Source organism: Archocentrus centrarchus, chromosome 13 (genome assembly GCF_007364275.1).
Source record: "Archocentrus centrarchus isolate MPI-CPG fArcCen1 chromosome 13, fArcCen1, whole genome shotgun sequence".
Taxonomy (NCBI): domain Eukaryota; kingdom Metazoa; phylum Chordata; class Actinopteri; order Cichliformes; family Cichlidae; genus Archocentrus; species Archocentrus centrarchus.
This window is the reverse complement of record NC_044358.1, coordinates 30,370,062-30,393,130: the sequence shown is the minus strand read 5'-3', so window position 1 is coordinate 30,393,130 and position 23,069 is coordinate 30,370,062. Positions and strand designations below refer to the sequence as shown.

At 40.0% G+C, this 23,069-nt stretch overlaps 1 protein-coding gene across 3 annotated transcripts in view; it reads left to right on the top strand.

Annotated features, from left to right (window-relative positions):
- dync2h1 (dynein cytoplasmic 2 heavy chain 1) overlaps window positions 1-23,069 on the top strand; it is a 133,803-nt gene that overhangs the window by 2,549 nt on the left and 108,185 nt on the right. For all 3 annotated transcript variants that reach the window (XM_030744320.1, XM_030744321.1, XM_030744319.1), the window contains 33 exons: window positions 270-408; window positions 643-761; window positions 1,103-1,247; window positions 2,978-3,123; window positions 3,296-3,382; window positions 4,120-4,254; window positions 5,108-5,221; window positions 5,321-5,432; window positions 5,838-5,962; window positions 6,582-6,757; window positions 6,977-7,172; window positions 8,377-8,472; window positions 8,746-8,907; window positions 9,038-9,136; window positions 9,485-9,624; window positions 9,881-10,109; window positions 10,880-11,007; window positions 11,428-11,543; window positions 11,834-11,961; window positions 12,224-12,373; window positions 12,472-12,677; window positions 12,908-13,063; window positions 13,179-13,293; window positions 13,494-13,664; window positions 13,859-14,017; window positions 17,076-17,144; window positions 17,349-17,503; window positions 17,948-18,080; window positions 18,174-18,291; window positions 18,476-18,588; window positions 18,714-18,827; window positions 18,927-19,068; window positions 22,560-22,765. In XM_030744320.1, the coding sequence (XP_030600180.1) occupies window positions 270-408; window positions 643-761; window positions 1,103-1,247; window positions 2,978-3,123; window positions 3,296-3,382; window positions 4,120-4,254; window positions 5,108-5,221; window positions 5,321-5,432; window positions 5,838-5,962; window positions 6,582-6,757; window positions 6,977-7,172; window positions 8,377-8,472; window positions 8,746-8,907; window positions 9,038-9,136; window positions 9,485-9,624; window positions 9,881-10,109; window positions 10,880-11,007; window positions 11,428-11,543; window positions 11,834-11,961; window positions 12,224-12,373; window positions 12,472-12,677; window positions 12,908-13,063; window positions 13,179-13,293; window positions 13,494-13,664; window positions 13,859-14,017; window positions 17,076-17,144; window positions 17,349-17,503; window positions 17,948-18,080; window positions 18,174-18,291; window positions 18,476-18,588; window positions 18,714-18,827; window positions 18,927-19,068; window positions 22,560-22,765 (4,599 nt within the window). The remainder of the gene's footprint in view (window positions 1-269; window positions 409-642; window positions 762-1,102; window positions 1,248-2,977; window positions 3,124-3,295; window positions 3,383-4,119; window positions 4,255-5,107; window positions 5,222-5,320; window positions 5,433-5,837; window positions 5,963-6,581; window positions 6,758-6,976; window positions 7,173-8,376; window positions 8,473-8,745; window positions 8,908-9,037; window positions 9,137-9,484; window positions 9,625-9,880; window positions 10,110-10,879; window positions 11,008-11,427; window positions 11,544-11,833; window positions 11,962-12,223; window positions 12,374-12,471; window positions 12,678-12,907; window positions 13,064-13,178; window positions 13,294-13,493; window positions 13,665-13,858; window positions 14,018-17,075; window positions 17,145-17,348; window positions 17,504-17,947; window positions 18,081-18,173; window positions 18,292-18,475; window positions 18,589-18,713; window positions 18,828-18,926; window positions 19,069-22,559; window positions 22,766-23,069) is intronic.

Here is a 23,069-nt window from a genome sequence, read left to right as displayed (position 1 = left end):
CCCAGGAGTTATATGAAAAATATAGGTTTTAGTGGTAGCATCAACCACTGTGGAAGATTCTGCTTGATCACACAGTCAACAAAACCTGTATCCTGTATGTGTAGTTAAAAAAAAATACCTTTGCTGTTAAAGTTGAAAATGAAAGTTGAATGAATAACTTCAACACCATTTATTTGAACTTTAATGAAGTGTTTTAAAACAACGTTGCAAGATGTGAACAGGACGCAACACTCTTTAGTGTAACTTTTCTCTCTCTTTGTTCTCTCAAGGATGAGCGTTGGTGTTCTGCATTTGACCCTAAGCTGGCTGGCCTCCTGAGTGAGCTGGAGCTAGGCCTCGGCTCAGTAGTTCGCCAGTCTGGGACACAACCCTCTGCCAAGAAGGGTCGCACAGAGGAAGACGTCCTGGGTATGCCCACATATTGCTTGTAAAGTTGATTTTTTTGAAGAAAAACAATCTGCTTAAGGTTTTTAGTGTCTATAGCATGGTAATGATTGTTTGGATTATCGAGATACATAAACACATGCATCACAATTGCATACATCTTGCTAGGATGTAGATATAATTTTGACATATATATTGCTGATTACTTTATGACTTATATACATTGTACACAGTCATATTTCTGGAACTTTGTTACAGGCATCTTGACTCCCAGCGATGAGTTCCAGTACTGGGCCGATCTTTCTGAGTCTGCAGAGAAGAGTAGTTTGAGAGAAAGAGCTCAACATTTCACTGAGCTTTTCAAACAAATACAAAAGGTATGAAGGCAAACGCATATATATCAAGACTCACTAATTAAAAAACAAATAGAACTGAGACAAATTCAGTACATTTGCTAAATATGGATTTTGAACACAGAGTGGAAACTAGTTGAACTGTGAGATGAGAACAATAATTTGTTACTGTCTTAAGCAATTTTAAGTTTGAAAACATTAACACTGAATAACTGTGAGATTATTATTATTATTATTATTTTTAAATGTTCTGTTTCAACAGGGATTTGTTGTAGACAGTGGTATATTATAGAACCTGATATTTAAATGGCTGTAAGGACAACAGGACTAAAAATGATGACTGTGTCTCTTTGTGGTTCTACGAGGAATATGACGGCCTTGATGGCTTGGCTATGTCAGATGTTGTGGATCTGGTGGAACAGAGCAAGGTCGTTCTGGATGACATTTGGAGGCAGACTGATTACAACCCTTACCCAGAGACACGTATGGTCCGCCTTATGGATGTCGTCGGTAGGACGTTCTCAGACACACACAAGCCAGAAACAGGAAATGAGAGCAAATATTTGCTGATGTTGTTATTAAGCCACAGCGATCAATCAATGCTTCTATATGACAAAGTGATAGTTGGCCATATTTTGGGAATTGAAACAACTGATTTTGTTTTACTTGGAACTGCTCAGTACTGCAAATTCAGAACATGGCATGCCGCTAATAAAGTACTAACATGCTTGAGATTGCAGGGACATATTAATGATGACTGTACATTGGATAGTATGTTGTAGTCAAACAAAATCTGGTCTGGTAGTTATAGAGTTGCTGTAGCTGTGTGCCTGTGAAATATTTTTTTATATGCATATGGAAGTTTGTAAGTTTGCCCACTTCCAAAGAAAAGAACAGTAACTCATTTTTATGGTTGTTTCATTTTAATGGACAGAGACAAAATATCAACCAAAAATCCGGTTACATAAAAGTTATAAATTAATTTGCATGACATTGAGTGAAATAAGCATTTGATCCTCAAGCAAAGCATGACTTAGTACTTGGTGGAGAAACCTTTGTTGGTAAGCACAGCAGTAAGAGGTTTCCTGTAGTTGGTCACCAGGTTCACACACATCTCAGGAGGAATTTTGGCCTAATGCTCTTTACAGAAACTCTCTAAATCCTTTAGGTTTCTTGGCTGCCGCTTGTCAACTCGAAGCTTCCCCTCCTCCACAGATTTTCTATAGGACTAAGGCCTGGAGACTGGCTTCTTCTTGTGCTTCTTCTTTAGCCACTCCATTTTTGCCTTGGTGATATGTTTTGGGTCATTGTAATGCTAAAAGTCCTATCCACGACCCATCTTCAGTGTTCTGGCTCAGGGTAGCAGATTCTTGTCCAAGATTTTAGGCTACATAGCCCTGTCAATTGGGATCAAGTTGATGCAAAAGAGCTCAATTTTGGCTTCATCTGACCACAGTGCTTTCTCACAAACCTTCTCTGATTCATTTCAGCATTCACTGGCAAAATTAAGATGGACCTGTACATGCGCCTTCTTGAGCAGAGGGACCTTGTACACGCTGCAAGATTTCAGATTATTAACAAGCTCCTACTGTGTAGTTTTGGGCTGATCCACCGTGATCATCCTCACCCCATGAGGCAAGATGTTTCACGGAGCTCCAGACTGAGGGCTAGTGATGGACATTTTATATTGCTACAATTTCTGAATAATCGCACCAACAGTTGTCACCTTCTCACCAAGTTTCTTGCTGATGGTTTTGTAGCCCATTCCAACATTGTGCAGGTCTGCAGTCTTTCCCTGATGTCTTTTGGCAGCTCTTTGGTCTTGCCCATAGTGGTGGAGAGATCAGAATGGAAGAAATTGATTCTGTGGACAGATGTGCTTTATATACATAAGGAGTGGAGATCAGGAGTATCTGTAATTGATTGATTGCAATCTGTGTGCCACGTGGACACACAACCAATCTGTGGGAGCCAGGATTCTGGCTGGGTTGCATCAAATGCTTATTTTACTCAATGACATGCAAATCAATTTATAACTTTGATGTAATGTGTTTTTTTTCTGGATATTCTGTCTCTCACCATTGAAATGAAACTACCATAAAAATTAGAGATGGTTCATTTCTTTCTTTGGAAGTGAGCAAATTGATAAATTCAGCAGAGGATCAAATAAGTATTTCCCCCACTGTATGTTGCTGCTGTATCTTTTTCTTTTTGCATGTCTTTGTATGTACCTATACAAGGTGGGGCCTTGGGGAGATTTGTCCAGAGGAAGCTGAGTGGGCTAAAAATTTTTGAGGAACCATTTGTATTGGTGAGAGAGAATCTGAGAACTGGTTTTGCCATCTGTGAACAGTGGGTTGTAGCCTGTGAGCATTTGACTGGACAGGTATGGAAAACATCAAAATTTTGAAAAAGTATGCACATCCATTTTGTTCAAACTGGAAAGAACGCATCAAATTTGACAGAAAATCTATCGTCATTTTGTGACTTTAAAAGCTAGATGAAGCTCATTTGTGTTCACCCCTGAAAACCTGATAAATTGTCCTTTTTCTTCTCAGGTGTGGAAGAGATATGCTCCCCATCCCTGGAAGGGAAACAAACACTGCCCGCAAACCCTGCACTGCCTCGCAAAACGATTAAATGAAGTAAGCAGCAGCTCTTTTCAAGGGCCACCAAAAACACTCTCTGTCTGTCACTAGAATAAACTGAAAAATGTCCTTTTTTTTTTTTCCTTGTGCACCTCATTGTTGCACAGTTTCATTATCGCTGCTTACCATGATTAAAAAAATGACACTTGCACACTTTTAGTTAATAGTTTCCTTCTTGTTACTTCTTTATAGAGAACCAGACGTCACATTTAAGTGGAATTTTCACTTATAGTTCCACTGAAGACCGGAACACGAAAGAAAAAGTGAACAATCAATGTGGTGATAAAAGAGACTCGCCCTTAAAAAAACGACAGCAAAATTAAATCTGTTTCACAACGCTCATTAAAATACAGTCATCACACAAACTGTGAATCTCTACTGGGGCACACCTTTCAACCTATTATTACTTAGAGTATTTTGTCTTGAAGTGAACAACATGATGTTAAAGTCCTCAGAGTTTTTTTGTTATTCTAGAAAGGCTGTATTAAGCCAAACACATGTTGCCACCATCACATACATGCAGTGGTCTATTTCCTCTTTCCTTCTTTTCGTGGGAACTGTTTATCTGCTCTATTAGCATTTTCCATTCAGTTTTGAACGCGGATGTCTGTTACACTACACTAACAATATGAGTCATGTTGTTGACTTGTGATCTAAATAACAAAATGCAGAAAAACAGTGGATATTGGACACTGATGTGCACACTGTACACTCTCCCTTTTTATGTATACTAGGTGGTGACTCTGCGTATGGTTCATGAGAAGCTGCTGTGTTTGCTACCAGGAGCGAAGCAGCAGGCTCTGACTGCAGAGCGTGTTTTCGAACCATTCTGTGGACTCAACCCTCTGCATTACAACCCCTATACCGAGGTCAGACATAGAGAGCTTCATGCTTGTGTTTTCTCACGTTATTTTACTTTATTTTACTTTGTTTAAGCCATCCTGTACAACTGGTCTTGATTGTGGTAGAGCAGGTGATAGCAGTTTCAGTGACTCATTGTTATCTGTCACTTCTGACGAATCATTATTTTCACCCCATTTGCCACTGAGTAGGCTCTGTGTGGTAGGGAAGGGTTACCAGATGACTGGGAAAGTACAATTGATGAATTGGTGAGGGAAAACAAATTACAGGAAGGTGTTTGATATATTCAGTGAATGGAGGAAATAACACAATGAGACTTGGTAATGGAATGAGGAGCACAGAATTGGATTCAGAGAAAGAGGCTGGGAAAGAAAAAGTGGGATAGTCAGGGAGATGAAGAAAGTAGACAGGAGTACTGGGAGGCTAGGCGTACGGCAAAGAAAGAGATGGCAAAGGCAAATGAAGACTTACTAAGTCCAAACGCACTAAGGAAGGAGAAAGGGGACTTTTATCAATTGGCTAGGCAGAGAGATCGAGGTGGAAAGGGAGTGTATCGGGTTAGAGTGGTTAAGGATAAAGATGGAAATGTACTAACAAGTGAAGAGAGCGTATTGAGAAGAGAGAGTGCTTTGAGAAGCTGATGAATGAATAAAATGGCAGAGAGGAAAAATGGTGAATCAGGAAGTCCAGAGGATTGCTGCTGATGATGAGTGAACAGCAGTATGGTGTCATACTGAGAAAGAGCACTACAGATGCGATTTTTTGATTTAAGAGTATCAAGGGAGAAGCAAGGATGCCAACTTCATACTGCATAACAGTAACATAGTATTATTGTTTTTTTTTTTTTTTTTTTTTTTGCAGTCTCTCTGGAGAGCAGCGGTGGCTCAGTTTGAGCGTCTAATGGCTCCATCAGAACAGGAGGTTGCTGGCAGACTAAAGAGCTACATTGGTGATGTGCAAGACAACCCACAACAGGTAGTGAAACACCACACTTCAGCTTAGGTTCTGAAATATTGTGTGGGTGTGTGCTGATGAGTAAACTTACTGGATATGCCTGTGCTTTTTGTTTTCCAGCTGTTACAGGTGTTTCAAAAACACAAGGAGCTGATCAGACGTCCCACCATCAGCAAAGAGCTGCAGTCAGAGAGAGAGACCCTGCTAGCCAGACTACTAGACTACAACAAGGGTACACAGTGCACATATTTGTGACTTTGGGTTTGTTTGTCTTACCAGTGGAAGATCATACACCTCGAATAAACTCTGTTTATGTATACTCTGTGTTCACGTACTAACAGTGAATGCTGAATACATAGTGTTGTAACATTATTATTGTCCAGAATAGCTGACTTTAAACTGTGAGGCTGGGTAAAAGATATGTAGGTAATTCAGAAATGATTTTTGCTGGAATGGGGCAATAAAATTGTCTAGATGTTAGAGTGAATGTCCTATTATTGAGGGTAGTATAGTGAGTGACTAGGAAAGCTAGTGTTAGCTGAATGTTTAATGTTAAAATTGCGTGTCTAATGTTGGGAAAATCAGTGGTGATAAATTGTTGCTTCTCATCTTTGATCCCTCTCTGTGGTTTTCTCAGGTCTGAAGACTGACTTTGAGAGTCGCTGCCATGGAAGCCCCGGTGACAAGTCTGGTCCCCTCATTGGCCGAAACCTCCCTGAGGTGGTCAACAAAATTGTTTGGGTGCGACAGTTCTTACACAAGGTGACTGAGTGGATTTATTTTACCACTAAATGTGACTGACCACGTGCAGTAATTCTGAAAAGTTTGGAAGTCAGTATTTGGTGTGACCACCTTTATTCTTTAACACAGCCTGAACTCTCTCAGGCAGCTTTCTTGTCATTTCTTTAAGTGGTCTTCAGGAATAGTTCTCCAGGCTTCTTGAAGGACATTTAAAGCTCTTCTTTGGATGTTGGCTGCCTTTTGTTCTGGCTTTTGTTCTGTTCTCTGTCAAGATGATCCCAGACAACAACAAAGTGCCTAAAGATACATTGTAAAATGAATTAGTCTGCTATATGTGGGCACACACTGGCTCATCTCCTCAGGTGCCTTTTTTGTGCTTGAAGGATTCATTGGTCAGTGTTATGCGGCTTAACAAACACGATGGCTTAACACTGAAAATGAGTGAAAAGCAGCCAGTAAGAAAAACTTTGCTGGGCTTTCTGAAGGCCTTTCAAACTATTGCTCAAGTCCGTCGAAGCAAAATCTAGAGAAATGAACAATATTACAGCTACAGATTTTTTTTCTTATTAATGTGTCAAATTTCTATGACAGTGAAAAGACCAGTACTTTTATTCTTATGTGTTTCTGTTCGTCTTAATAGGTGGAAGACTCTGTCCGCATAGCTGAGGCTCTGCTTTCAGACCTGTCTGGGTTCAAAGGGCTCCTGCATTTCTGTGATGACCTGCTGGAAATTCTGAGGGCCTATGAACAGGAACAGTTTGAGAACTGGTCAAGAGATATACTTTCGGAGCTGGCTGACCCAAAGTCAGGGATCAGGTTGGCAATATTTCATCCTCTGATTTCAAGTTACAAAACACAAGAAACAACACTGTAAACAAGAATTTTAATTGCTACACTATTGTTAAATCAATTTGCGAATGTATGCTGCTGTTTTGTATCTTTTTCATTTCATCACTGGAAACGCCTTGAGTGGAATGGGTACTGGTTTGAATGGATGTTACGCTCTGCACTTCTCTATTTTCACACACTGTATAGTCTTCAAGCCAGTAACCGTGTGATGGAGCTGGACCATGTGGATGGCAGGCTGAAGATCCAGTACTCAGACAGACTGGTCAGTCTGCTCAGGGAGGTCAGGCAGCTCTCTGCCCTCGGCTTTCCCATCCCAGCCAAGATACAACAGGCTTCTAATACTGCAGATAAATTCTACAGACAAGCTATTGTCCTAAAACAGGTGAGAGTGGAAACTAAAACATGCGACACATTTTCTTTCCCAATTCATTTATATACACCCACTGGCCTCTTCAATAGTTACATCTTGCTAGTACTGGGTTTTACCCCCTTTTGCCTTCAGAACTGCTATAATTCTTTGTGGCATAGATTCCACAAGGTGTTGCAAACATTCCTCAGCTATTTTGGTCCATATTGACATGATTGCATCACACGGTTGGCTGCACATCCATGATGTGAATCTCCCATTCCACAGCATCCCAAAGGTGCTCTGTTGGATTGAGATCTGGTGACTGTTACGGTCATTTGAGCACAGTGAACTCACTGTCATGTTCAAGAAACACGTTTGAGTTGGTCTGAGTTTTGTGACAAGGCAGATTTTATCCTACTGGAAGCAGCCATCAGAAGATGGATACACTGTGGTCATACAGGGATAGACATGGTCAGCAGCTGAGGCATTTGAGTGATGCTCAGTTGGTAATCAGAGGTTCAAAGTGTGCCAAAAAGATATTCCCACACCGTTACACCCGCACCAACAGCCTGAACCACTGATACAAGGCGGGATGGATCCATGCTTTCTTGTTGTTTACACCAAATTCTGACCTTCTGTTGTCAAATTTTGGTGAGCCTATGTTAGCTGCAGCCTCAGTTTCCTGTTCTTAGCTGACAGGAGTGGCATGCACAGTGCTCTTCTGCTTTTATAACCCATCTACTTCAAGGTTCCATGTGATGTGTGAGAGATGCTCTTCTGCATACTTTGGTGGTAACAAGTGGTTATTTGAGTTACTGTTGCGTTCCTGTCAACTCAAAGCAGTCTGACATTCTCCTCTGATCTGTAGCATCAATAAGGCATTTCATTTATGCTTTTTTTGGACCATTCTTTCTAAACCCTAGATATGGATGTGTGGGAAAATCCCAGTAGTTTAGCAGTTTCTGAAATACTCAGACCAGCCCATCTGGCACCAACAACCATGCCACATTCAGAGTCACTTAAATGACTTTTCTTTCTCATTCTGATGCTCTGTTTGAACATCAGCACGTCATCTTGTCCATGTCTGCATACCTAAATCTATTGAGGTGCTGCCATGTAATTTGCTGATCAGATATTTGTTTGCAGTTGAACATGTATACCCAATGAAGTAGCCAGCACGTGTTTATCTATTATTTCTTGTCTTATGCTGGTGTTGTGACTTGCTGCTGTCTGGTAGGTTGCCCATTTCTACAACACCATCGACCAGAAGATGATTCCCTCTCAGAGACCTATGATGCTAAGTCTTGCCCTGGCCTTTGAGCATGTCATTAAGGTACTGAACATGATTGGAAGGTCTTATAATATAATTGTATTTATTTTTTTCTATGGTTAATGTTAATGTTAGTTGATAAGTTACCAAAACCTGTTCGAAAGGAAAACGCATAATTCTTTTACTGTGTGTCCCCCCCCCCCCCCCATCTTTACAGTTTATAGGAAATCTGAAATTTCACATACAAACAAACTGTAAACATTGGACTGTTCAAATTTTTTTTTTTTTTAATTTGTGTCTTGAACTGGAGATAATCTGTCTGCTTGTCTTTGTAAGAATCCTCATTTTCAGTCAAAGGAATCTGGAAGTAAGCTGCACATTACCTGGGACAACCCCAAAGAGTTAGAAGTCTACATTGCCAAGCTGCAGTCTGCTGCTGAGAAACTTTCCACTGAAAACAGAAAGTTAGGAAAGTGGCACACGGGGTTCATTGACAAGGTGCTAGCTTAGAAGCAGTTAGCACTAATTTAAAATTCTGCACCCATACTTTTCCATTTAATTTGACATTAATAGCGGAAGTCTTACAGTTCTTGTTGTTCTTCTACACATCTGTGGGTACTTTTCTCAGGTCGTGACACTGATGAATGTTGACCTGCTGAGACACCAGCAGCGGTGGAAGGATGGCCTTCAGGAGCTCCGTGCCGGTTTTGCCACTCTGGAGACTCAAGTACTGATTACAAACTTTTTCTTCAATTGAATTTCAATTTTGTTTTTTTTTTTTTTCTGACTAAAACATTTCTGAAAAGAAATAGTTGTATTTAGTTGGCTATAATAGTATATTAATAAAAGACATGAGCTAATATGGAACTATTAGGCTAATATACTTTAAATTTGCCTCCAATGTTTCAAACAGTACTTATTTCTGGATAAATAAGGAGAAATAGTTCTGGATGTGTGCAAAATAGTCTTTGGACAACTTGTATAGTAAAACAGGTTGTGTTTCTCCTTTATGGAAAACAAATATATATAAAAAATGTATGTGTGTGTGTGTGTGTGTGTGTGTGTGTGTGTGTAGGGCTTCAGGTCTGATGACATGCGGGCATGGCGTCAGCACTGGAACCATCAGCTGTACAAGGCTCTTGAACACCAGTATCAGACTGGATTGGAAGCTCTGAACAAGAACTTGCCAGAAATACACATAGATCTCACTTTCAAGTCAGTGCACACGTTTCCACTTCTCTCTGCTTTGAACTCTTGACGTTCTTTAAATTCTTCTCCTCACATATGCATTCTCTTGACAATTACAGCAACTTCTGATATTTCCCCCACCTCTTACTTCTCACACTTGGCCATATCAACATTTTCTCTACACTGTCTGTCACTTCCTCTTTCTCTTACAAAAGTCATTATTTATTGGTGTGGATGAAAGAAGAAAGGGTGGCACTTGCATTAATCCTGTTCTTGTTAATAGGCAGGGCCGTTTACAGTTTTCCCCATCATTTGAGGAGGTGCGAGCACGCTATTTTAGGGAGATGAAGCGTTTCATCTCGATCCCAAACCAGTTCCGAGGGGTCAGCGCCCAGGGGGAAGAGCTCATCTTCAACATCATGATTGACAGAAATGCGTCTGGGTTCCTCACCATTTTCAGCAAGGCCGAGGACCTCTTTAGTCGCCTGGAGGCTATACAACACAAGTTCAAGGTGTTTTGACTCTTATAGTGACTATGAGAGTGATTTATTATGAACCTTCCTTTAAAGAAGCCTCTGTGTTTTCCTAACACCTCTTAGTGTTAAGAAAAGTGCCGTACTGTTTTATGTGGGGTCATTTATATCTATACAAATTGGAAGCTTGTATGTTGTACAATTCTTTGACATCTGGAGCAGATCTGAGCCTGGCCTCCAGAAGCTGATATTTACTCATTTCTTATCAGTACTTTGGTCCAGCAGTTACATATTTCTTTTTAGTACCATTATGGCTTTGATGTGATAGTGTATTTGAACACTGGGCCAATTTATCTTCACATAAATGTTAAGTGATTGACCTTTTGTCACCTTTTTCTCATTGAGCCATTGCAGTGAGGCATAGCTGTATTGCTCCTTTGAAAGAATGAAACTTAGATCAGTCATGCTTCCCTATTTTTTTTTTTTTTTTTACTGTGGCACTGTTGTTTTTTACTGTTGACTTTTTCCCCTTCATACTACCATGACAGAACAGTAAAGACAGTGTATTATCTTTTAGCTTTTGTTGGCAGTCATGCATGTCTAAATTGTAGGGGGAAGCCCTCAGCCTACGACAGACTTCTCTTTTATCTCATCTTTTCTTTACTTCTGTTTTTAATTTAGTCATCTATGTCTTGATGGGCAGTGTAGTTACTGTCACCTTTAACACAGACACCTTTAAAAATAGGAAATATGCACTGCACGCTGCCTCACTGTGATCCTGTGTGCGTGTGTGTCTGCGTGTGTTGCAGGAGTGGGTGGTGTTGGGGCAGGTTGATTTAGAGAACTTGATTGAGAAGCACTTGAGTTCTGTGCAGGACTGGGAGAGAAATTTCAAGGCCCTGAAAGCCAGGGGGAAAGAGTCAGAACGTTTACCCAGGTACACATCACCGATTATAATGAATGTAATTAAAACCTAATGAAATGAACATGATATTCATGCTTACACAAAAGGGAAAGTAAACATAGCAACAAAGTGTTTATTGTATAGTGTTAGACAGGATATACTGTATTTGTTACAAATTAATAATAAATGCTGCTCATAGTTGTTTGCCAACACAGTCCTCTGAAATGGCTTTCTGTGCAAAAGCTTGGGAATGTTTGTCTAATCATGCCACCTAAGATCACATATCAAATTCAAAACTTTTAGAAGATTATGTGCTCTGGAAATGCCCCAGACACTGTGTTTTGTTCTCTGCTAAGAATTACCATTTATAGTTACACATATCATCTTTCTTTACTGGGCACATAACACTTAACTGTTGCGTTTCTGTCGCTGGCCTCCTTCTTTCTCTGTCAGTCAGGAGAAAGTGGACTGTATTACCGTCAACTGTGAGCCGGTAAAAGCCGCCATTGATGACCTGATCCAGAGGCTGTTTGACATGCTGCTCTTATCCCTTAGGAAGTCTATACAGGGTAAACACAGACACCTTGATTTTCCTTTTATTTCCAGTTTGTAATATTTGTTGAGTAATGAAAGCACTCTAACCAAACTCCCTCTTTGTTTCTCTTCTTTGCATTATCAAACGCTTTTATATAAAACACTTTTTAAAAAAAAAATCCCATCATCAGTTTTGTGTCGGTTCTTATTTATTTGAATTTTGTTTTCCGTTTCTTCAGCTTCATGACATCCCCTTTTCTCTCATTTTCCCTTTCCTTTTCTGTTTCCTTTTCATTAAGTGTATCCTCTTCTTTGTTGCTTTCAGGCCACACACAAGCTATAGATATTTTTGTGTCAGAATCAATGGAGGCCTTGTCCACTCGACCGGAGAGTATGGAGGAGATTGGTGCGGCTAGTGCCAAATATAGCCAGATACTTGCCCGCAAACCTGAAGTAAGACATACGCACTCCTAAACCTAAAGCTTTAGGTGATTTTGTAAATTCGATCCTTCCTTGTCTGTAGGTAATTTTTTGAATTAAAGGTTAATTTCCATACATTTAGTCAAAATGTTTTGCTAAAGAAATAAAAGCTTGGATTCATTAATGTATAGTTATTTTACAGTATTTTTCAGTAGTCTTGACATATTTGTGACTGAAATGGACTCAGTTTTTGTCATGTCATGTGTAACAAACTGTACTTCGTGTCTCTGCATAGATTCTGTCTCAGTTCCAGTTTGCTGAGGAGAAGAACCGCTTGCTACGTGCAGTGGCTGGAGCCGGCCTGGACTCTCTCTCTTCACTCAGGGCCAAGTGGGACAAACTGGAGCTTGTTATGGAGAGCCACCAGCTAATGATCAAAGACCAGGTGACGTCTACTCATCCAAATCATTTTTCAGCTCCTGTTTCTTTTTTTTTTTTTTTTTGTCGCTGACGTCTTCCTTTTCATGCACGGCACTTTCTTAGGTGGAGGTGATGCGAAGCCATGCGGCGAGTCGTATCGATGTCTACAGGGCGGATCTGGAGCGGTTTAAGGCGCGCTGGGACCAGCTAAAACCTAAAGATGAGATGCTTGAGACTGGTGATCATGCCGCCCTGCTTGCATGTCTCCAGACTATCAGGGACAAACAGGAAGAGTTCCAGGAGCTAGAGCTTGTGCGCGCTAAGCTGCTGTAAGTTTATTTTCATTTGATGAACTTACATTTGTGTAAGTTTCATTCACTGGGAGATTTTGAATATGTATAAGTATTTAGGATCTTTGTTTCCTTCATGGTGTGGCAAGTGAATAACTTTTATAAATCCTTTTTCAGTTCATAGCATTGTTAGTAACTAAATCTGGTATGAAGGAATCATAATTGTTGTAGTTAAGGCCATAAGTTTGACTCTCCTATCCTCTCTTCAGTGAAGACTGTACCTATTTTAATCTGGAGCCTCCAACTTTCTATCTGGCGGAAGAGACAAAAAGAGACATGGAGGAGTGCAGCCAGATGTGGGGTCTATATGAGGAGTGGCACCAAGGGTTCTCGGAGAAGGCCCAGGAAGACTGGATAACATTCAGGTAGGGGGTTATATTTAGGCCTCATAGATCTTAAACATTCACTTGGAGTTTTTTTTTTTTTTTAAATAATTTCTATGTGTTTAGTCATGCATTGATGACTTTTTGTTATTTACAGGAGTAAGACATATGTATTTGAGGAGTTTTTGTTTACCTGGCAAGACAGACTGAGAAAACTGGAACAACCCACTGCAATGTCTGTTAAACTACAAGGGGAAGTCGACAAATACAAGGTACAATGTAGTACAATAAAACTAATATGTCACCGTCTTATTTCAGTTTCAGTTCAAATATTCTTGTTTGCAATATGTTACTCTGTGTATGCTACTGGGCGAGTCCAGCTAACAGAAAAATTCTGACTTTGGTTGAAATTTACTCAGCAAATATCTTTTTGTTTCCTTTTTTTTCTTTTTTTTCCCAACTGCGTATCTAGAACATGGTTCCAGTGCTGAAGTATGTACGTGGGGATCACCTGTCTCAGGATCACTGGTTGGACATGTTCCGTTTACTGGGCCTACCAAGAGGGACGACCTTAGAAAGACTTAGCTTTAATGACCTCCTTGCTGTGGCAAATACCATCATAGAGAAAGCAATGGAGCTCAAGGTTTGCACAGACACGTTTATGGAAGTAGTATGATAACATCATAACCGCTGTCTGTAAGTGTCTGATATTGAGAGATTTTAATGATGTGGTAGAAATATAACAAGGCAAACAGGTGTTCCAGGACTAAAGCTCTCACCATCCACCCAATAGGACTGATGCAGAGGTGTGTGTGCTTGTGTTGTGTGTTGCTATAGGATCTGAACAATCGTGCTCAGGCAGAGGTAACAATCAGAGAAGCTCTGAGGGAGCTGGATTTGTGGGGAGCTGCAGCTACCTTCACCCTCACAGAGTACACAGACAGCAGTGGGCGCACTCTCACCCTCATCAAGGACTGGAAGGATATAGTCAACCAGGTAGACACTCACCTACACTGTATACAAAAATAAAAGAGATTTGGTTCACAATGCCACACTGAATCACTAAAGTCTGATTAGGTAGTAAATTGCAGTTCATTTTAACTGGTTAGAGTTGAACATTTTGTACAAAACAGTCACTCCTCACTGGTTACCTGATTCACACCTATGGCCCTCAAAAATCTTTTTGTATAAGGTTAATCTGAATTGACCCAGAACTGAGAGCAGGTTGTCTGTAGGTTGTCTACTATTCAGAAGGTGAATGGATCAAAGTGTCCCCAGACAAGATCCTGAACCCCAAGTACCCTCTGATGCACCCATCTAGGTTTGTGGGTGTGTGACTGTTAAAAATGTTCCTGTGGATGCAGCTTACAGTGTAAAAAGTGCTTTGAGTCCCAGGTGAGAGTAAAAAGGTGCTATATAAACTGCAGTCCATTTACTGTGGACTAAACTCAGAGAAGGCTGAACACAGAGACAATGTAGTTAGATTAGTTACAGTAGTTAGCCTATATAGGAAATAGCTGGGTAGCCCAATGGTGCGTTAGTCACCTTGCAGCAGAAAGGTTCCTGATTCCAAAGACACAGTTGTCAGGTTAAGTGTTCTAAAGTGGCTGCTGGTAAATGACAGTAAATGATTATCTCTTTCTCTGTGTTAGCCTGTTGATGTGCCAGCATGCCAGAGCTAAGCCAAGGGTAAATCACAAGGTAGTAAATTAGCACCAGATGACATTTAAATGTCCAACGTATTAATGTTGACTATTATTGACTATTGACACTATTGAATGTGTCATACTGCTATCAAAGGGATGAAAGGGTAATCCCCTGACCTACAGAACACTATGCAGCTACAGCTGTCATTGGGCCATTGGAGCAACATAGACTATATTGCCAACAGTATTCACTCGTCTGCCTTCACACACATATGAACTTGAGTGACATTCCATTCTGAATCCATCCCCAAACTCTTCCCACAAAGTTGGGAGCATGAAATTGTCCAAAATGCCTTTGCATGCTGAAGCATTAAGAGTTCCTTTCATTGGAACTAAGGGGCTGAGCCCAGCTCCTGCAAAAACCCCCACACCATAATCTCCCCTCCACCAAACTTTACACTTGGCACAATGCAGTCAGTCAAGTACCGTTCTCCTGGCAACTGCCAAACTCAGACTCATTCATCAGATTGCTAGATGGAGAAGCGTGATTTGTCACTCCAGAGAGCACATCTCCACTGCTCTAGAGTCCAGTGGTGGTGTGCAAATAATGCAAATTAATGCAAAGCGCCATATCCAGGGGTGTAACTGGATCCAGCGCTTTGCATTGCAATTGGTAATGTAAGGCTTGATTGCAACTGCTCGGCCATGTAAACCCATTCCATGAGGCGCTCTATGCGCTGTTCTTGAGCTAATCTGAAGGCCACATGAAGTTTGGAGGTCTGTAGCAATTGACTCTGCAGAAAGTTGGTGACCTCTGTTTACTATGTGCCTGAGCATCTACTGACCCCACTCTGTGATTTTATGTGGCATACTACTTTGTGGTTGAGTTGCTGTCATTCCCAATCCGTTCCACTTTGTTATAATACCACTAACAACTGACTGTGGAATATTTAGTAGCCAGGAAATTTTATGAATGGACTTAAAATTGCTTAAAACTGGACAGGTGGCATCCTAGAAATTTTAAACATTCAAGAGGTTAATGAGATTTTTCTATTTAATGACCCCAGAGGGACAAACTTGCAAATCTTGGCACTTGTATCCACTTTTGAAAGATTGCTTCAGTTACCTGCTCTCCTAATCTTGCTTTACAATTGTTCTGCAATCCTGTCTAGGCTGGATTGTTTTAAATGTTGACTGTTGAATCTTTAGTCATCTCTAGAAATAATTAAGGTTCACAATATGCTGGCACAAGATCGCTGCTGCTTTATTCTAGCTTAATCTACCAGAGGAAATTCAATAAGAATGGGCCAAGAAGAGATACACAACAATTATACACTTTTTTTGTACTAAAATATTGCTTTTAGTGATTTACACTGTGTTTAAAATGTGATTACTCAATATTTTCATGATTTTACTGGAATTAAATTCAGAAGCACTGTGACATTAACCTGCTGTCATATTGTGAATTTTTAAATTGCTTCATTAATTGTTGGCACATACAAATGAATAACTGATATTCCCTTAGTCACATACATTAAAGAAATCAGAAATTGAATGTGCGTGTTAACCTTGCGTACAACATAAACACAAATTTATCTAAACCTGAACCCTGAATATATATTATATGGACAAAAGTACTGGGCCACCTACACATTACACATAGAGTACAGGAGCTGCCCAGCTTTGGAAACTCATGCCATGAAGCTCAGTTTTTGTGCTGATGTTAATGCCAGAGGAGTGAGTCAACAGAGCGTTGGTGACTTTTACATACTGTGCACCTCAGCACTTAGTGGTCTCAAGCTTTGTAGCTGATTTTCTGTGGTTTCTGAAAAACTTCCACTTTGCAGTAATGCCACTTATTGTGAAATATCCAGGAGGGAATAAATCTCACAAACTGTCTTGTTGCATCAGTGCTGCACTTTAATCCAGTCTGCTCTTTAGAGTGACCCATTCTTTCGCAAATGTTCGTAAAGGCAGGCTGCGTGGTTAGGTGCCTGAGTTTATACACCTGTGGTTGGTCACAAGATGGTCAGGCATGGAAAAAAGCAAGTGATACAAAAAATACAGATACACATCATACTTAATTGGAATTTTCTGTGTTGGGTGTTTAATGTATTTATACCAAAGTTTATAAGTTTTGAGTCAGCTTAAGTCTGATTGTGAAGCGGTGTTTTTTTTTTTTTTTTCTTTTTCTTTTTCAAATGTTGAGGTGTACATGTGAAATGTACATGTGAAGGTTGCCCAGGTTTCAGTGCACGTGTGAAATATTATGTCAGGCAGTTCAAATATAAGAAATAACTTTACTCAATTGTTAGTTGGCACAAAGATGTCTTGCAGGCATATGTAGCAACATTTAATGAAATCTCAGGGGTTAGGAAACCCTTTTTGACCGGTCTCTGCTCATCCAGGTGGGAGATAATCGCTGTCTGCTGCAGTCTCTGAAAGACTCTCCCTATTACCGCAACTTCCAGGACAAGGTCAGGCCAAAGTCTCGAATCTATAAATAAACTTTTAAATGTTTCATTTTTTTATGTTTGGAAAAAGAACTTTTCCCTTGACTTTTTCTGAATTGCTGTAGGATTGTATTGGTACATGTTTTTTGCTATTTGCAGTTCATTCATATATTATCATCTAATCCTTGATGAAGAAACAGCGACAGCATTTACTCCATGTATATCCAGGTCAGCCTGTGGGAGGTTCGTCTGTCAGACTTGGATGAGTATCTGCTCAGTCTGAATGCCATCCAGAGGCGCTGGGTTTATTTGGAGCCCATTTTCGGACGAGGAGCATTGCCCCGAGAGGAGGCTCGCTTCAAACGGGTTGATGAAGACTTCAGGTACAGTGTGTGTGGCTCTGTATAACACACAGGGAGCTTCTGCCCATTGGGCACCGCAGTGGTTAGCACTGCCAACACACAGCAAGAAGGTTTCTGGTTCAAGCCCTGGCGGGGGCCTTTCTGTGAGGTGTTTGTGTGTTTGCGCTCACTATGAGTGCATGGCTTTCCTCTGGGTACTCTGGCTTCCTCCCACAGTTGAAAAACATGCATGTTCTGTTAATTATTGGTTCTAAATTGGCTTTGGATGAGAGGTAGATAAAGTGTGTAGAATAAAGCATTTTAGTCTCAAGAACTTTGAGTGGTCAGTAAGATTATAAAAGCATTATTTAAATGCCAGTCCATTTCCAGTATTGCAAAATTTTGTGTCATTCACATTAAGGCTAGAAGATAGAAACTGTTAAACTGACAGAGCATTAGTAGACCTTTTCTCCATGTGTGTCTTAGGTCTATAATGTCAGACATCCAGAGGGACAACAGAGTTATTTCTCTGAGTTCGAGGGCTGGCATCAGAAGCTCCCTCGTCACCATACTGGATCAGCTACAGCGCTGCCAAAAGTCACTCAATGATTTCCTGGAGGTAAATATGCATGTGTGAAAAGATACCTGGTTTCTTTCACATGGGTTTTAAATATCACAACTACCGAAATGTGGTTTTGCGTGTGCATTGCAGGAGAAGCGTTCTGCCTTCCCACGGTTCTATTTCATAGGAGATGATGACTTGTTAGAGATTCTTGGGCAGGCAACCAACCCAAGTGTCATCCAGTCACACCTCAAAAAGCTCTTTGCAGGTCAGAAAAATGTTTTCTTATATTCTGTTCTTTGTTTTGTTGTTGCTGCTGATCTGTTGTGTTTATCTGCTGTTGCTCTCTCTTCTCCATGTTTTGCCTCCCTTGTCATATTTACTCATGTTGCTTGAATCATAGCATTTGCATTGGACACTGAGGGTAGTCTGCGTGCATATTCCCTGTGCAGGTATCCATAGTGTTATATTTGATGAGCAGTGCCAGCACATTGTCGCCATGTGTTCTTTGGAGGGAGAAGTTGTGCCTCTCAGAAACCTTGTGCGCATTTCCAGCTTTGTGGAGGTAAAGCTGAAGAGTTTTGTGCTGGATATTTAAGAAGATGCTTGAAGCTTGTTTACAATTTTTTTTTTAATGTATTCAAAGCAATACACATTCTATGAATTTTAAACAGTTTTTCTTGTTCCTAGGTGTGGTTAAGTGAGCTGTCTGTGGAAATGAAGGAGACCCTGAAGCACTTGTTGTATCAATGTGTGTCAGCAGCAAAGAAGGGAGCGGTGGACACCTCTCGTCATCCGTCACAGGTGCACTTGTCTTTTTGTTTTTTTATATTCTTTAAAGCTTGCAGTGTTAAAAATGGCTTATTCCACAGCATTAAACAATGTTGCATTTTTTTTGTGCAGATCCTGTGTCTGGCTGAGCAAATCCAGTTTACTGAAGATGTGGAAAAAGCTCTAAAAGAACAAAGTCTGCAGCAGTTGGAGTTGGAGCTTAACAGCAAATTAGAAGTCTATACCAGAGTGGATACCAGCTCTGATGACACAGGTCAGGGCCACTTTTATGTTTATGAATTGGAGAAGGCAAAGTATGTGTGCCCATTTAGACGGGTGTAATCTCTTTTTGTCAGCGCCACCATCTACCATACATCACCAGGCCTCACTTCTCACTTGTAACCCTTCCCTTTCACTCTTGTTGCTATTCTTCTGTCACAAATCACACTCGTCAGCACCCTGCTGCATATTTAATTTGGCAAAGATTTTACGCTGGATACCCTCCCTGAAACAACCCTCCCCATTTATCTGGGCCTGGGACCGGCAATAGGAATATGCCTCCTATTTTCTGTTTCTGCAAGTTTATAAAGTGGAACAACACAAGTTTATCACTTTTGCAACAACTTTGTGAAACATTTTTTTAAATTGTATGTTTCTGCCACTATTTGAAGTTGCAAATACACTTACGACTGGAGTCCCACGACCTCTAGTGGCCATTAATCAATTAACTGATTCTAAAAATGGCATGTACAGGTTTAATTCTTGATACTTTTATGAAGATAGCTAATGATATGATATGCAAAAATATGTATCCATCCTTTTTATTCCACTTGTCCAGTTCAGGGTGACACTGGTTTTGAAGTAGTGTTGATAATTACTCATCTTTATTGTCACTAATTATTCATTGTCATCAATCAATCGTCTAAAATTTCAGTCAACATTGGCTGGTTGAAGTGATGTCTGACTTCAGTGTAATACACTGAAAGACAGAGGAAGTTGAGATAAACAGGAACTGTGCATTGCTTTTTTCCCCCAAGAGGTTTTAAAATAGTCACATCCTTGCCCCACATGTAAAGTGTGATTTTCTTCTTCTCTTATCAGCCCAGTCATTTCTACAGCAAATTTCACAACCCGTGTCACGATTTATTTTTGCTTCTGACCTCTCTGTGACTGTCAGAAGCAAAATGTTACATAGCACACAGCTGCTATGTAACATTTGTAATGAATCTACACCAGATTCCAAATGATTATATCACTCGTAGTCTGAGGCTGTGAGTGGCTGCAAAAGGGCAGTAGTACCCTTTAAAGCTGTAGACAAAATAGTAGGCAGACGAATTTAATGACCCCAGGTTGAACATGTGGCTATGTAAAGAGTAACAGCCGACTTTTCCCTCAGAACTCAAATTTACAGGACTTTTAAGATCTAAATATGTTTCTTACTTATTCATGAGATGAAAAGCTTCACCATAACACCAACAGTACCATCATATTCCATATCTCTCCTGTCATTTTTGTTCATGCTTAACTTCAGTGAGTCAGCTAAAATTGATTTTAGACTTTTTCACTCAGTTGTAGAATACCTTTTATTTTAGTACAGCAGTGAGATATTATATGCTTACAGCTAATGTGGTTCATTTGCTGAATGTTTTACATGCGCAGCTCTTCAGTTTATGCCTGTAGCAGTTATTTCCACGATGTTATTTCCATGACATATTTTAAATTACTGGCTCTTGTTTAAATCACCAAAATATATGGCAGTATTTCTTACAGATTTCATTAGATAGGATTGACACACTAGGTGTTGAGGTACTGTAATATTGCATGTGCTGTTTGATTTAGTTCTAAAAGCAGGCTCTGCAGTAATTCCTTGCTTGCGTCAGGATGGTGCCTGGGGAAGTTTTCATTTTGTTTTCCACTGAAAATGACAAACTGTACTAAGTTGGGGAGCTTTTGACAGCTGCTATGTATAAAGGGTGCAAAGGCTTTATCTTATCTAATAATATCTTACTATTGTTTGTTTATAATTCATTTTTGAGATGAAGTCATGGGATATAGCACGCCATTGTGAAAAAGAGTTTTTAAAAAAAAAGGTAAAATTCCTACGTGATGCACTTTCTTTTAACACCAGTGTGTCTCAAGTGGCTGTAAAGTGCTGGTACTGATTAAAGCAGCTAAAGTAATGGCAAGAAAGATAATCGAATTACCCAGTCTGCCTAAAATGTCCATAAACACCATAGGGAGTGGAGAGCCATTTGTTGGTGAGGCAAGACAAGATGGCATGCATTTGCCAAGGTATTTTGTATGCATCTGTAGCTAAGCTGACTCTGTTGATGCATACCTGTCAGCTGTGACACTGTTTTCTTCTCAAACCACAGTCGTGTCATCATGTACAATGGATAGTATCATGTATCATGTATGCAAAGATCGAGGCTGAAAACCAGGTGACGCTGTGATTAAAAACAGGCACTGTTCTATAGTGGATTTGGTTATTACAGCATGTGCTCAGGTGCACATCTCTAAACCAAATGTATTCATTTATTTGTATAATTATAGGTAATTATACACATGTAAATAAGATGCAGAAGCACTAGTGCCTTCTCTGAACCTAAGCTTAGGCTGAGGGAAAACAGAAGATGTTCATGTTGGTCTGGCAAATCGAAATTTTAAAATCCTTTTTAGAAATCCAGCAGGCTAAAGAGGAGAGCCATCACTCACCTTGTTGTAAGCACACAGTTCAAAAGCCACCATCCATGATGGTATCAGAGTGCATTAGTGCACAAAGCATGGGCAACTTGCCCATATGTAAAGGCACTATTAATACTGAATGGTGTATGCAAATTGGATTTTTTGGGGGGAGGGTTCAGGAATCTTGCCTCCAGAGGGTGTCTTTTGGAGGAAACTCCTGTCTTATTTCAACTAGATAATCCCATATGCTATTTTTTACATATTGCAACAGCACGATTCTGTTGTGGAAGAGTCTGGCTGCAGTCAAGAACTGACACCCTTCTGAAACAACTGGCACATTATAAAGAAAATAGGGAGGACTCCTGTGTTAAGCAAGAATGTAAAAGTGTGTGTGTGTGTGTGTGTGTGTGAGTATATCAACCCCTTTTATTTTTTTATTTTTTTTCTATCTCCTTTCTTCCTTTTCTCCCCCCCCCCCCCCTTTTCTCCCCCCCCCACCTCTTGTTCTTGCCCCTTCCTTGTTGCCTGTCAGACTTGGCATGAATAACTAAATAAAAAGATAAATAAATAAAAATAAAACTGCAAACATTAACAAGAAGAGCCTATAGGAAACATATAGAGCTGTTCTTGTCAAAGCAAATATGTTTGGTACATCAGTGCATTCGGATCATCATTCCGATTGTGAAAGATGCCAGACATGACAGGCTAAAAAAAAAAAAAAAAAAAAAAAAAAAAAGAATGTAAAAGTCAAGACTTCATCAGATGACCTAATCATTTCCATAAATACTGATGAACAGCACAGTAATAAATGTCCCAACTTTGTTAAAATGTGTTGCCTGAATCAGACTGAAAAAAAAAAATAAACATATATTTTTCAGATGATATATTTCAGAAATTCTCAGTTTCAGGCCGTGGTTTGTTAAAATTCTCAACAGTGTCCCACGTGTTTTGGAAACACTTGGCCTGGTTGAATCCAGTACACTGTGCTTACAGAAAAGAGTCTCTTTTATGACAGAAATGTGTTATTTGTGTAACTTTACAGATTCTGTCACCCTAAGATTTGCACATGTCTCCTTGTAGAGTCCAGTGTCCTGCAGTTGAAGCTGAAGGCCTTGATCCTGGATATTATCCATAACATCAGTGTGGTGAAGCAACTTAACCAGGCAGGAGTTACCAGTATTGACGCCTGGGCTTGGAAGAAGCAACTTCGCTTCTACATGGGACCAGACAAATGCTGCCACATACATATGGTGGATGCACAGTTCAGCTATACTTATGAATACCAGGTGTGCTACAGTGCAGATGTGTGGTGAATGAATTCCTCTTTTCTATTTCATAAACTGAACACTCCAAAACACTCAGTGATGTTTCTCGTGCTGCAGTTAATCTTGCTCATTAAGACTGTTATAAGTGACCAGAGTCCAAAGAGGAAATTGTATCTCCTTGCTTAGCATTCATTTTACATCAACTTGAAAATGAGGAAAGCAGCAAACATTTTCAATAGGAAGTTGTGCTGTCTGCGATTAGAAATACGTATTTATACCTATGATAAATCACTGACTAATTTTATAACTATAGCAAAATCATTAT